Source organism: Arvicola amphibius, chromosome 10 (assembly GCF_903992535.2).
Source record: "Arvicola amphibius chromosome 10, mArvAmp1.2, whole genome shotgun sequence".
NCBI lineage: Eukaryota > Metazoa > Chordata > Mammalia > Rodentia > Cricetidae > Arvicola > Arvicola amphibius.
Genome location: NC_052056.1, coordinates 80,710,193 through 80,725,478, shown reverse-complemented (window position 1 = coordinate 80,725,478; position 15,286 = coordinate 80,710,193). Strand labels below are relative to the sequence as shown.

Sequence of the window (15,286 nt, the reverse complement as noted above, 5' to 3'; positions counted from 1 at the left end):
GCTCAGTTCTTTGGGTCAAACTACAGAAGTCTGCATTGTTTCGTGCAAAGCAAATGTGTACCCCCCGCCTTTCACAAAAGTCTTGAGGGACAAAAGGCATGGTCGCATGGCATGGCTGAGACAGGGAGGGGCCTAGGCGGCACCTCGGGCATCGGCACAGAGATGAGGATAGACGCAGTAGTGAGAAGCCCTCTGAAGGAGGGCATCGAATGGAACTGTGACGTGATTACACAAAGAAGGGGGCCAGGCAGGCTTTCCCTGTGGTTACTAGCTGATGCCAGTGCAGATGACTTGACAGTGACGGTGGTGGGTTTTCATTTATGCCACCACTTCCCCCTTTCCCCATCTCTTTTCCATCTGCATCTAAATACAATTTCTCATCTTAAAAATAAACCCTTCCCCATCCCGCATTCTCCCAGCACCGTGCAGGGCCTGGCTCCTCCCGTGGAGCCCAGTCTTTTGAAAGAGTGAGTCACCACATCCATTTCCGCACCTCCATTCACTCCTCCACCCACTCCAGTCTGTCTCCCACCCCACCACTTCTCCAGTGCCAGCCCTGCCAGCTCACTCTCTTCCAAGTCCAGCAGACTCCAGTGACCATGGTCCACTTCCTTCTCGTTCTTCCCTCAGCCTCGAGAAGCCTGCTTTCTCCTGACCTCTCCATCTCAGAATCGCTTGGAAACTTTTGCATCTCCCTGCCCCTTGAATGTTGGTACCACGTAGGGCTCTGTTCCAAGCTTCTTGCTTTCATTTTCCTGCTGATCAGTTGAAGATGTCCGTGGCTTCAATCATCATCTATAGACTGGTGATATGTAATCTATCCTAAATCTCTGAAAGCAAATGTCTACACAATCAGTATGCACAGTTATGAGCCTCACATCATTCAAACTCAAAGCCTTAAGCTCTGAACTTAGCCTTTGACCCCAATTGCTTTTTCTCCTGAACTCACTAACTCCAGAAAGGTATCCACCAACTTCTCATCAGTTGCCCACGTCAGAAGTGAGGCACATTCTTGACCCATTCTCTCCGCAAGGGTCACACATAGTTCATTTATGAAAGCTGCCCAGGCAGCTGATCCCTCTGCTCCATGGAGCCCCAGCAGAGGCTTCTGGGTGGACTGGTGCATACCCACAGCTTCTGGTGTCCATGGGCCGGTGCTAGTGTCTCAGAGGGGAGGCCCAGGGGACTCGTTCATCCATCCTCCTCCTCACACATCGTTAAACCACATGTCCTATTATTTGAGTTGTGCACTGGAGTGCAATCCTCCCACTTGGGTGGTAGCAGGTAGCAGTAGGAGGTCACATGTTCAAGGTCAGGTGAAGCTACATATAGAGTTACTTAAAACCCTGTCTCAGAAAAATGAAATTAAAGAAATTCTACTATTTTTATCTCCTGGTATTACTGATATTGCTAGGTTCCACCTACCCTCCATCACTGTCACACACAGCTGGGTGATCCAATACTGTTTGATCGCCCTCCGGGCCTGGTCCCGTCCCCTCCGCTCTCCAGTCTGAGCATGAACTCAATGATGATGAGATGTCCAAGTTCAATGACAGCTCTGCCTCTGCCTGGCTATATGACTTTGGTCACCAAAGCGATTTGTAAAGGTTGTTAGACAAGTCATATGATCTGTCACATGGCCGAAGACAGGGTTAACTTGGATACTACACAGTCAGGAAGCAGACTGCTCTAGGAAAAAGGTGTCTATGGACCACTGTGAACTCACAAACCCACAGTCCTTCTCGGTGGCAACCAGGCACCAGGACTTCAGCTGCAGCTGTCCCCTAAATGAACTGGATTCCACCAGTTCCCCATCCTGTAGCATGTTCCCAAGGGTTGCCGATCCTGATCTCTGGCAATGGTACCTTATCAGGGAAGAGTCTAGACACATGACCGAGGACTTTGAGATATGAGATTACTAGGTTATTTGAGTGACTTTCAAATGCCCACGTGTCCCTGTCAAAGAGGCAGAGGGCAGCCTGACAACACATGCAGAGAAAAGGAGGCATTCTGAAAACACAGCAGGTAGAGAACAGAAGAGGCTGCCTCCTCTTCATGTTTTCCAGCACCCTCAAGATAAAGCTCAATTCTGTCCACAGGCTGGGCGCTGCTTGTTTCTGCAGTCTCCTGGGCCTCCCTTCTGAGACACAGCAACACCAGCCAGACGCTGTTAAACCACAGCCTAGTGCTGTGTTAACAGCCAGGGAGGCTGGGCTGGAGTGGACACCAGAAGCCATGGGTATGCACCAGTCGGCTCAGAAGTCTCTGCTGTGGCACCATGGAGCAGAGGGGCCGGCTGCCTGGGCAGCTTTCATAAATCTAAAGAGAAGGAGATTGTGTTCATTTTCTTTCTTTCTTTCTTTCTTTCTTTCTTTCTTTCTTTCTTTCTCTTTCTTTCTTTCTTTCTTTCTTTTTTACTTGCTTTCTTTCTTTCTCTCTTTCCTTTTCTTTTTGAGATTGTGTTTCAGATTTTGTGTTTAACATTTTGGGCTAGACACAAATAAAAGGATATCACAACGGAAGTAGACAGAACATTCTAGCTGCTTGCTCAGTATCTCTACCAGTCCTGACCTCTCTTTGCTGTTGCATGGGTCAGACAAAGGTGTCCTTATCCTCAGGACGCCGAGCCATCTCTCACCATAGCAGGTCCATCTCAACTTGGTCCACATCTCTCCAACTCCACCGCCCCATCCTAGCCCATCCAAGTGGCTCCAGCAGTCTCTTAGTGGCGCTTGTACCCCATTCTTGTCATACCACAAGACCCATTCCCCTGCACAGTGGCACTGGAGCCTTTAGATCCAGCAGTCAGATGGTTCCACTTCCCTGCTGTAGACAGGCTCTTCAGAGCATCACAGGGGAGCTCTTACTGCCCTGGCTCCTGCTCCTCCCTCGTGTCTGTGTCTTCGCTGCCCCTCTTGTTTGCTATCTCAATCTTTGCAGCTACTGGCCTTTGGGTCCTATGTGTCACGTGGCCAGCTTCTTCTCCTACAGGGGTCTCCTCCTGAGTAAGCCTTTCTAATCCTCCAGCTGCCTGAACTCTATCAAACCATCCAGGACCAAGGTGATGAACAGCACGGTTCATGTCTCCTGGAGCTGTAGAGACTGCACCTGGCTTGGGTTCAGTGTCTGGTATCTTCTCCACCTCCGTCATCACACCTGGCATCACAGAAGAGGCCAGTCTTCCAGGTGGGAGGCTACCCTTTGGGGAACAGCCAGTCAGCCTGGGATTCCAATTTAAAAGCCATACATAAAGTACAGGCACATCCTCTCCCCAGCAAAGGACAGCCTGGGGCTTCAAAGGCCAACACCTGTGCTGGCGGTGGAGGTGGGCTGGGCCAGGAGGAGAAGCTGCCATATATGAGATCAGCCCTCTCAGCTGAAGTATTTCTAAGATCCATCTCCAGGAAAGAGGAAACAAAATTCACAGTAGAAAGAAAATATCTTTGACCTCTCTGCACCGAAGCGTCCTGTGTCTTCTCAGAACATGGAATAAAATTCAAGATGGTGACATTACAGATGGCTTGGTTCAAACAGTAGCTCCCTGGTCATAGCAAACCAGAAATAATGGCACTAGTGGGAATCAGCGGCTGCTGTAGGCTCCTGCTGGGAGTCACCACAGCTCTTTCGGGGCTGAGCCTATACAGACAAAACAGTACTGCAAACAAGCCCCAGACTCCCCGGATATCTCTGACTTGTTTATTATTTTTATGTATGTGTATATGTCTGCGTGAGTTTATGTGTGCCCTGTGTGTGCAGAAGCCTGCCGAGGCCACAAGGTTTCAGACCCCCTGGAACCGGAGTTACAGGTTATTATAAGCCATTATGTAGATGCCGGGAACTGAACCCAGGTCCTCTGTAAGAGCAGTCAGCATTCTTAATCTCCAAGTCATCTCTCCATCCCCAATCTCTGAAATGACCTTATAATAAATGTTCTGTTTTTTCCTGCCAACCTTCATCCTCTCTCTCTCTCTCCCTCTCCCTCTCTCCCTCTCTCTCCCTCTCCCTCTCTCCCTCTCCCTCTTTCTATTTCTCTTTCTCTCTTCCTCCCTACCCCCTTTCTTTCTTCCATTTATTTTGGTAACTTTTTTCCCTGTGAGATAGGGTTTAACGTAGCCAGACTGGCCTCAAATTCTATTATGTAGCGGAGGCTGGCTTTGTTACTTTAGTGAAACCTTAAATTTTCCAGAAAGCAGAGCCAAAGGCCATCCCACCTTCCAGTGGAGCCACTGGAGCCATTTTTCCTCCAGCTCTGAGATAAACTGCTGTTTTCCCGATTTTCCCGGAGGTAAAGGCAGGTTGACTCTTTTTAGGAGCCCCACTGGGTGGAAGGTTTCTACCTAGATGAGCAGCAGGGACAGTAAGAGACTCATTCTGAGAAGCAGTGAGGCATGAAAGTTGATAGAGGGATCCTTAGAGCTGCTAACCCCTCATGCTTATGCCAGACTCTTAACTGCGGGTAACTACACTATTGAAATCACTCTCTCCTGTGGCATCTGCGCAGCTGCATCTGCGGGCATTTAACACGTGTAAGGCTTGAGTCCACCACATGAAAGGAAAGAGTTAATGTTTTTAAAGATTATTTATTTATTTAACTTTTCGAGACAGGGTCTCACTATGTAGCCCTGACTGACCTGGAACTTGCTCTGTAGATCAAGCTATTCTTGAACTCACAGAGATCCGTCTGCCTCTGCCTCTGCCTCCCCAGTGCTGGGATTAAAGGTGTAGGCCTCCACACCCAGCTGATTTACTTATTTTTCTTTTATTTTTACTTATATTTACTTACATATGTGCAGCAGGTGTATGCAGTGCCCCTGGAGGCATTGGGTCTCCCTGGAACTGGAGTCACGGGTGGTCGGCAGCCACCAGGTGGGTGCTGGGAACTGAACCAAGGTTCTTAACCATTGAGCCATCTCTCCAGGTCTGGAACTAAGTGTTATAAAGTCTTTTCAGAGTTGTCTGTCTGACCTGCTCTGAAGGAATCGTGTGCTGGACAGGGCAGTGGTGGTACATCTTTCATCCCATCACCAGGCAGAGGCAGGCTGGTTCCAGGCAGGCCAGGGCTACACAGTGAGACCCTATTGCTAATAAATAAAACAAGGAACTGTGTACTGGATCTAATAATGCCACAAAGTCACATCGCCGGAAGAACTGTGACACCACCCATGTACTGACACACAATGAGCATTTACTAACCAGTAAGTACTCTCTGCCATATTGGTCCTGCACTAGCTGGCAAAGGAGCACCTAATATTGTAATCTTGGCATATGTTTTGTCAATGACATTTATTGGTTAGTAAATAGACAGAGCAAATATTAACACCCCTAATAATAATAACCAATTATAAACCAAATGAGGACTTGCCAAATGATATATAGTTCCCTAATAGCTTCGTTATTAGCTCACTTAATAGTCTCAATCATGATTGTTCCCATTTTATAGATGAGAAAACTAAGACCCAAAGAGCCAAGGAGGTTGGGGAAATGGCCCAGTTGGTAAAATGCTTGTCACAGAGCATGAAGGCCTGCAATCTCACATGAAGGCCAGGTTTGCTGGCAAGCGCAGTGCTGGCAAATCAGAGAGAATGAAGCCCCTGGAGCTAATTGGCCACCAGCCTAGCCAGATGGGTGAGCTCAGGTTTAGGAAGAGATCCTGTCTCAAACCATAAAATAGAGAGTAGTCCAAGAACAGATCTAAATATCAACTGTAACATCCACACACTTGTGTGTGCACACGCACATACAGATGGACACATTCAAAAACATGCGAGAGAGAGAGAGAGAGAGAGAGAGAGAAGGTTTCTGAATCCACATTTTTACATCTCAAACCCAAGCATGGTTGTGGTTACTATGAGACTCAAAATAGAGGATGGATGTAAAATGCTCCTGCTCACGAAGATGGTTTTTTAGAAATAGCTACCAGATATGGGTCGCTTGCATCACAGTCATGATAAGGAATGCACTTCTTCTCCTCTAGTTGTCCAGAGGTTGAATGAACTAACACAGAAACAGAGGCCGGCTGGTTAAGTGATTTGGCCGGGATGATGTATCCAGGATTATAAAACAGGCCACCTTTGAGCTGGAGAAGACAAGCATAAAGACCCAAATTCAACCTGCTGCAACCTTGTAAAAGTTTTTTTTTCTTTTTTTTCTTTTTTTTTCTTTTTTTTTTTTTTTTTTTTTTTCGAGACAGGGTTTCCCTGTAGTTTCTAGAGCCTGTCCTGGAACTAGCTCTTGTAGACCAGGCTGGCCTCGAACTCAGAGATCCACCTGCCTCTGCCTCCCGAGTGCTGGGATTAAAGGCGTGCGCCACCACCGCCCGGCTACAACCTTGTAAAAGTTGAGCATAGCAGCAGGTGCCTGTAATCCCAGCACCAGGGACCCGGCAGAGGAGGATCCAGGCACTCAGTGGCCAGCCAATCTGAGCTTCAGGTTCTGGGAGGAGAGCTATGAGGAAGTTGACCTCTGGCCTCCACATACACACTTATGGGACCACACTCCCACTCAGTAAACCACAGCACACCACATGCTGTGTCAAAAGCTCTGTCATTACCATAGTTAGAGAAACACAAGTCAGAGCCACATTGAGCAACCACTTCACAGCCACGAGGGTCGTTATGATCAGAAAGCCACAGCATCAAGTGTTGCTGAGGATCTGAGAGCAGAACCCTGACACTCGGTGCTGTGGAAAGGTGAAGCTGCTGTGTGAAACAGTCCGGCAGTGCCTCCCACGGTGACATGCAGTTGCTGCCGTGAGATCCAACAAGGCCTCTTCGAGGTAAACCCAGCAGAAATGAGGGCATAGGTCCAGATGGCAAAATTAGGAAGAATCCAACTTCCATCATCTGATGAATGGATAAGTGGAAGCAGTTTATATACAGGGGACTCATATCCAGCCATCAAGCGCATATAGCAATAACACACGTGATAACAGAAACGGACATGGACCGAATGCTATGTGATTCTGTTTATATGAAATGTGAAAAACAGGTGAATCCATAGGAACTAAGCGACAGTTATGAAGGCAGAGATTCCTTTTGGGTTAATGAAATTTTTTTTTCCCTCGGTTTTTCAAGACAGGGTTTCTCTGTGTAGCCCTGGCTGTCCTAGAACTTGCTTTGCTGGCCTTGAACTCAAAGATCCACCTACCTCTGCCTCCACACCTGGCTGAAAAAGTTCTAAACTTATTTATTTATCTATTTATTTATTTACTGCCATACAGCTCAGTGAACACACTGAAGGCCATGGACATGGACACTGTAAGTCAGTGAAAGTCCACGGTACACACCGTAACTTCAGAAACTGTTTTAAAAGGCCCCCTTGGTGCTCTAAAATGACATTTCCATGCCTGGCTCTATGTTTCCTAAGCACAAGGATGACTCAAACTCACCTGGGGAAATCCCCACCTCCTCTCTGGGAGCCCAGGGTGTTGGCCTGTGTCTCCCAGGTTCCTCAGGCATGCCCTGCCCTGCTCATCCTGGCAGGCCTCTGCCGCAGTTGAAAAAACGGAAGGGAGGCCGAAAGCCTGCTACCCTTTCTTTGTGGCTTCCTCCAGCTGCAGCCAAGGGCAGATTCTTCCTACTGTTTCCTCCCAGGCCCCTTTGAGAGCGTGTTTCAGATTTAACAACCACATGGAATCTAGCAAGTGCACCAGCAGCTGCACCCTGGGGGAGTTGGTGCTGTCCAGTGCTGCCGAGATCTGTCCATCCCATGCCCCACTTACCTAACATAAGAAAAGACGATCACATGCAAGACCCACTTAATGGTGCCATAATTCACACTCTGGATCCGGGTGACTTTGTTTGTCTCATACTGCAAGATGTCATTCCAGCTGCAGCAAGCCGGCATGGTGACAGGCTCCCTCTCTGTTCGGGCTGGACCTTGGCTAGACCCTCCCAGGCTAGACCACAGCAAATACCCAGGTAGGAACAGGCAAAGAAAACGTTTCTTAGCATGAACATTTAACTTCCAGTTCCTCCAGTGACTGCCGTGGGGGCGGGTCCTGGCAACTGCCCCAAATGTGAGTGGAATAAACAAGAAGCAAGTCTTACAGGCCTGGCTGGTAGATGACCCCGCCCTGCCATCCTCCCCCGGACGCCCGCACAAAGATGGTGTTCAGAAGATGGGCATTTTTAAAATTCCCCTCCCCCTTTCCTTTTGTTCTTTTGAACCCATTCCACTTGGGAGAAAGCGGTCTGCCCTTGAGTAAAACAGCAAATCTGAGGCCAGCCTGGATGTTTGAGAGCCTGTTGCAAACAAACAAGAGAAAACAAAATGGATGTGTCTTAATGGGCTAGAGGCAATGGAAGTATCTAGGCCCCTCTCTGAGTCACATAGGGTCTTATGACATCTGAAGGGCAGAGTATTCTTTATTTTGTTTGGCCCCTTGGACTCATTCAGCAGCATGGTTACTTATTTTGTACTTCTAGGAATAATTTCTCCCCTTGATTTCTATGACACCCCTGGTCACATGCTACCCTCTGGAGCTCCTAACATTCCATGACTCTCTTCTCCTCACACATATCAGATCCAGCACTTCTAGTTTTCTGTCAGTCAGCACAGGGCAGACTATACAGCCATTACAAAGCACCCTCTTGGCTTCAAATAATGGTTTCTTTCTCGTCCGTGCTACACATCCAACGCTAAGGGAGCAGCCTTGAACTTTGGAATGAGAACTCTGGAGTTCTTGAAGCTGCAATTAAACACTGGCCTAGAAACAAAGCACTCACTGCTGCTCGTCAGGCATTGGCCAAAGTAATCACTTGGTCCTGCCCATCCGCTAGAGAGCCACGGAGCTCAGTGCTGCCCTGTGTCCCTGGTGGACGCAGAAACAGAAGCCGCAGAACTATTTGTTTAATAGTTTTGATGAACTACGACACTCCATCCGTCCCTCCATCCGTCTGTCCCTCTCTCCCTTCCTCCCTCCCCATATGTTGTTTTAAGAATTACAAAAAAACCGTCCGGCAGTGTTGGCGCACACCTTTAATCCCAGCACTTGGGAGGCAGAGGCAGGCGGATCTCTGTGAGTTTGAGGCCAACTTGGTCTACAGATCGAGTTCCAGGACAGGCTCCAAAGCTACAGAGAAACCCTGTCTCGAAAAACCAAAATAAATAAATAAATAAATAAATAAGAATAAATAAATAAATTACAAAAAGCCAGGGTCTGGAAAGATGATTCTACAGTTAAGAGCACTTGCTGCTTTTTTAGACAACACAATTTCAGTTCCCAAAAACCATGTTGGGTGGATTACCACTGTCTGTAACTCTAACTGCAAGATATCTGACCCTCTTCTGACCTCTGTAGGCACTTGCATTTGTGTACATACAAGCAGACACATGTAAAAATAAACCTTTAATTAAAGAAAACCACCCAAGTTTATACATGGGAATGTGGCTCGGTAGTAGAGAGCTTAAATAGCTTGTGTGAGTCCTTTGCCTCCATCCGGGCTTTCTTATTTCTTTTCTTTCTTTGTAAAAAAATTTATTATTGTTTATTTGTTTGTTTGTCTGTTTGTTTTGATTTTTTGAGACAATTTTCTCTGTGTAGCCCTGGCTGTACTGGAACTCATTCTGTAGACCAGCCCGACCTCGAACTCACAGAGATCCGCCTGCCTCTGCCTCTGGAGTGCTGGGATTAAAGGTGTGCACCACCAGCCAGTTATAGGAATTGATCTTAATGGGAGATATGCAGGCACAGGAAAGCTGCAGAAGGAGGAGTTAAGAGGTTAGCACTGGAGCCTTTCAGAGAATAAGCTAGCTAGAGAGGAACACGGCCATCGGTGATCTGTTTGTGAACTAGAAAGCCAGGTTGTGATGTAAACAGGGGTTGTAGAAGTTGAAGGGTGACTTTCTTAGAAAAGTGTGCGTGTATGTGTGTGTGTGTGTGTGTGTGTGTGCAGTGTGTGTGCGTGCATGTGCACGTGCATGTGTGTGTGTGGTGTACGCACGTGCGGTATGTGTGTGCATGCGCATGCGCGGTGTGTGTGTGTGTGCACGTGCGTGCATGTGTGTGGTGTGCCTGTGTGCAGTGTGTGTGTGTGTGTGTGCGTGCATGTGTGTATGCGTGTGTGCGGTGTGCGTGTGTGTGCGCGCACGTGTGTGCGCGTGTGCGGTGTGCATGTGTGCGGTGTGTGTGGTGTGCATGTGTGTATGCGTGCGTGCGTGTGTGTGTGCGTGCATGTGTGTATGCGTGTGTGCGTGTGTGTGGTGTGCGTGCGCGCGTGTGTGTGCGGGGTATGCATGTGTGTGTGTGGTGTGCATGTGTGTATGCATGCGTGCGTGTGTGTGGTGTGCGTGTGTGCGCGCGTGTGCGGTGTGTGTGTGCATGTGTGTACGTGTGCGTGCGTGCGTGTGTGTGGTGTGTGTGCGTGCGTGTGTGTGGTGTGCGTGTGTACGGTGTGCATGTGTGCAGTGTGTGTGTGGTGTGCATGTGTGTATGCGTGTGTGTGGTGTACATGTGTGTATGCGTGTGTGTGTGTGTGGTGTGTGTGTGCGTGTGTGCGCGTATGTGCATGTGTGTGTGGTGTGTGTGAGCGCGCGTGTGTGTGGTGTGCGTGTGTGCGGTGTGCATGTGTGCGGTGTGTGTGTGTGTGCATGTGTGTATGCGTGCGTGCATGTGTGTGTGTGGTGTGTGTGTGTGTATGTGGTGTGCGTGTGCGTGGTGTGTAGGTGTCTGGTTACAAGTTGCTGAAGGCCCAGTTTCTTTAGGGGAAGCTAGGGGTTTTCTCTGAGAAATAGATTGACTGCTGACTGCTACGATAGCAGGAGTCAGCATCTCCCTGCAGCTATGAGAGTTGGAAACGCAGCCCTATTTCCCGAGAACTATTAGACCAGAAACTAAAATCTCCCTGTGCGGAGGCTGCTCTTTCAGTTCCACTCCTCTGGGCTGTGTGGCTCTGTTTCTCTGGCACCCACTGGGTGTCTATGACATGTGATTTCTCTGCTTCTCAGAAATCATCACACACACACACACACACACACACACACACACACGGTTCTTATTCAAGTGCAAGTTCAAATCCACTGGATTCCAGGATTCCAGAAGAGTAAATCTGATTGGTTCTGCCACCTCTCGGTCCATCAGCTATGCCTGTGGGCGGGGCTACAGGACCTTCCAAAAGAGGGAAATGAAAGATAGTTGTGCTCGGTGGTGGTGGTGCATGCCTTTAATCCCTATGAGTTTGAGGCCAGCCTGGTCTACAAGAGCTAGTGCCAGGACAAACTCCAAAGCCACAGAGAAACTCCGTCTCAAAAAACAAAAAAAGAAAGAAAGAAAGAAAGAAACAAAGAAAGAAAGAAAGAAAGAAAGAAAGAAAGAAAGAAAGAAAGAAAGAAAGAAAGAAAGTTGCATAGGGGTGGGGCAAGGAGGCCAGGACACCCCAGGTCCCCTCTTGATTAGAACAGCTCTGTGGCCTGTCTAAGCCACCTCCCAGGGCGGTAAGGCTGCATGCCCACCAGCAGGGACTGGCCCTCGACTGCTTCTGCTTTCCCTCCCCCCAACCTCTGCCCCACTTCTCCATTATCTTTCCTGTTGTCCCTTCCCAAGCAAACTACTGACTCTAAAACCCTTGCTGGTGTGTGTATGTCTTATGTGACTTAAGAGTCTGGGAACCTCGGTGCAGCAACTAGTAAGGCCAACAAGGGAGACCTGAAGCAGCCTGGGGGCACCAGACCAGGAGAAGAGGCAAGTGGGAAGGGAGGAGGAGGAGGAGGCACTGCGCTCCCAGAAGCCATAGGAAGAACTCGGCTCCAATGAGCCAGCGGTTATAGACCGTAAGAGCAGGGACAGAGCTTGGTTATTAAGCAGCACTAGATAAACTGTGTAACAGAACAGGGCCACGGCCTGAGCAGGGTGGGGGTGGGAGCTATGTGTAGGACCCAAGCACCCAGCATCTGGGGAGAAAGAACTTGCTTCAAGCAGAGTCCGGGGAGGGCTGACTAGCCGAGTGGTGTGGAGGTGGCTGGAGATAGGGACTGTCGTCCTTGAACTCACCAGGTTCGAGATGTTTGGCTGAAGGAAGTGAGGTGGGACCACCAGAAGCGAACTGGATCAGCTACACAAGATGGGTTTCTTTCTCTTTAGATGCTTGCGTTTGGCATCGAGGAGAAAACATAACTGGTCACGCTTTGCAGTAGCTCAGCCGATGACGTCATCAATGATGCCTCCTTCTCCTTGACTAGTGCTGGATTCTCCTTCCTTAGTTCAGGTTCTTTGTTCCTGTCAACACTGACGTGGCTTTGCATCGATGACGAGAGTCTCTCCCTGTCCCTCAGCTATGTCCCTCAGCAGAGTTCACTGTGGCTGCTGAAAATGGTGCCAAGTGGTACCTTCCCCTCTCTGTGGCTCCACGGCACCTGTGATAAATGTGCCCTCTTGGCTTTCGCTCCTTCTCATCCCCAAATTCAGATGAATTAGAGCCTGCTACTCTGATGGCAGAGGCTAGGAGGAAACTCTGGATTTAAACATGCTTTTCCTTAAATAAATAAATATGCTTTTGACTGAGTTCCATGCCTCTCCCACATGCACCTGTTTTTAAAAATAAAATAAAAACTTGAAACATTCAGTTACACTAGCCACATGTGCCTAGTGGATTCCCTTTTAGAGAGTGAAGAGGCAGAAGGTTCTATGGGGCAGAGCAACCGCCTATGTCAGTCGGGAGGAAGAGGAGAGGTCAGTGATAAAGGGGAAGGCGGTCCCAGGTCAGGGAGCCTAGGGGTCAGGGAGGCAGAGTAGCCTGGGGGGGGGGGAAGACACAGGACTGGGTGGTGGGATGGGAGAGCAGAGGATTCCGTTGTTGCTATGGTGAACAAGGGGAGAGAGCCAACAAGAACAAGAATTCAAGGGTGGTGTTGAAAACTGGAGCTCATGAATTTGTTTTGCAACAGTCTGGGTGGCTGCACAAGTGACAGGGGTTGGGCCTTTCCCCCAGTACCACTCAGCCACCCCTCAGTGCTTGCCAAGGGGTCAAGCGACCCTTAGGACTTGTAGCTGTTGGTACCATCTGGGTGTTATGGGCATCTACGGTGGTTCCTGAAGCTGCGAGCACAGCCCCAGGAGCAGATCTGCTGTTCTGGAACCCCTGTGTAGACCAGGCTGGTCTTGAACTCACAGAGATCCACCTGCCTCTGCCTCCTGAGTTGCTGGGATTAAAGGTGCGTGCTACCATGCCTGTTTTTTCATTTTATTTTGTGTTTGAGACAGGGTTTCAAGTACCTCAGCCTACTCTCAAACTCCCTATGAAACTGGGGATAACCGCAATTTTTTGACACTCCCAAGCACTAGAATTCTAGGCATGTGCCACCACATTAAGCTTGACTTTATTTTTATTGGCACGTGTCGATGTAGGCCAGTGCGCATGTGTGGCGATCATAGGACAGCCTGTGGGACTTGATTGTTTCTTTCTAGCATGTGGGTCTGGGGAACCAACGCAGGTCATCAGACTTGGTAGCAAACCTCTTTACCCACTGAGGATCTTTTTTTTTTTTTAATTCTTATTTTTTTGGTTTTTCGAGACAGGGTTTCTCTGCAGCTTTTAGAGCCTGTCCTGGAGCTAGCTCTTGTAGACCAGGCTGGTCTCGAACTCACAGAGATCCACCTGCCTCTGCCTCCCGAGTGCTGGGATTAAAGGCGTGCGCCACCACCGCCTGGCTCCCACTGAGGATCTTGCCCCATCAAGCCATCTTGCCCTGAATTATGTTCAGGTACACAGTTCAGTCACATTAAGTACACACTCTTTGTTATCAACCATTACCAACATCTGTTTTAGTCGATTACTGTTGTAATAGCAAAATACCTGGGATTAGCAATTTATAAAGTCCAGGTCATGGTTCTGACATCTGCTTGACATCTCCGGAGGGCCTTCGGCTGCATCAAATCGTAGTATAGGGCATCACGTGGTCAAAAAGCAATTGTATGTCTTTGCTCTCTCCCTGACTCTTGTTTTCAGCATCTTTCTAAGTCAGCAAACTGACTTCGACTCCTGACCCTCCTGGTAATTGCTGATATTACAAGTAGGAGCCTCCATACCTAACTGTTTTGTTTTATGAAGACAAGATCTCTCTCTGCAGTTTGCCTTGGCCTCACTGTGTAGTCCAGGCTGGCTTTGAACTTGGGACAGTCCTGTCTTAGTCTCCTGAGTGCTGAGGTGACAGGTGTGAGCCAACACACCCAGCTCTGACCTTTAATTCCTTGGGGTATACATAGCTCCTAGAGGAATTGCTGGACCATATGGTAATTCTATATTTAAGCTTCTGTGGACTGGTAGTGCTGTTTTTTGTTTAATCTACCAGAATATCCACACATGCCTGACAGCACCTCCTTTTTAACCCCAAAGCTGCACTCTCAGGGAAGGAAACACCCTTGTATTAGTGAGCATCATTAAAACTGAGCTGAAAGACATTGGTTTGATTCCAGGCGGGCATTCCACCTCATAGAACATAGGGGAAGACAGCATGAAGTTATACTGGATAGATGACAGTTCAAGGTGGGAGGGGAGGGAGAGAATGACAGAAAGAGGGAAGAAGAGGGAGGAGAGAGGGAGAGGCTGTGATGTAAGGAACCACCAGCTTCCAGCTTCCTAGAATAACCCCGACAGAGACTTGTGCCCAAGCAAGCCTGATCTAATTGCGACTTCCCACCCACCAAGTCCCATCTCCCACCATTCTTCCTTAGCATAATAATAAATCCTTATTGTGAGACAGGCTTACTGTCAATTACTTACAATCAAACCACACCAACTCATTCTGTGTAGAAAGAGGGCACCTTTCTACCAGTGGCTTGACTGTTTTGGGCCTGTGCTGTGGGCCTTCATCAGAGAAGTCTCAAGACCAAAGGGAACGGGCTGCAGCTAGGGTACTATAGGAAAAGGCAGGGTCAGCAGACAGGAAGCAAGATTAGAGCCAAGGAACAGGTCAGGGAGCCAAGTTCAGGATTTTTTCAGTGGGGGGGCTGGAGTAAGAAGGGGAGAGAACCCCTTGTTTCTGTCCCATGCTGAAGAGGGGAAGGCGTGGCTGCAGAGCCCAGGATTCAGGCTCTCCTGTCCAACTCATTGCTCTCATTAAAACTTGTCTTCTCACTGCCATCTTATCCAAGCAAGTCGTTCCCTTGGTGCTTACACTCCCCGGTAACAGTCCCCCACCTAGAATCTACGTGCCCCTGCACCTTGCCTTCCCTTAAGCTCCACCCACCATGTCTCTGGTTAAGTGCAAACTGAATATCGGTACTTGTTCCCCTGAAATGCGCATTTCCCATCACAAATGTCCCTGGGGCTGCCATTCAGGAAGAAAGAGC

The 15,286-nt window shown here is 48.7% G+C and overlaps 1 protein-coding gene across 1 annotated transcript in view; it reads right to left on the bottom strand.

Moving 5' to 3' along the window:
- The window catches only part of P2rx7 (purinergic receptor P2X 7), a 40,171-nt gene extending 32,262 nt beyond the window's left edge, over positions 1 to 7,909 (bottom strand). The window contains exon 1 of the mRNA XM_038345557.1: positions 7,721 to 7,909. Within this exon, the coding sequence (XP_038201485.1) occupies positions 7,721 to 7,845 (125 nt within the window). The 5' untranslated portion in view covers positions 7,846 to 7,909. The remainder of the gene's footprint in view (positions 1 to 7,720) is intronic.
- Between the last annotated feature and the right edge of the window lie 7,377 nt (positions 7,910 to 15,286).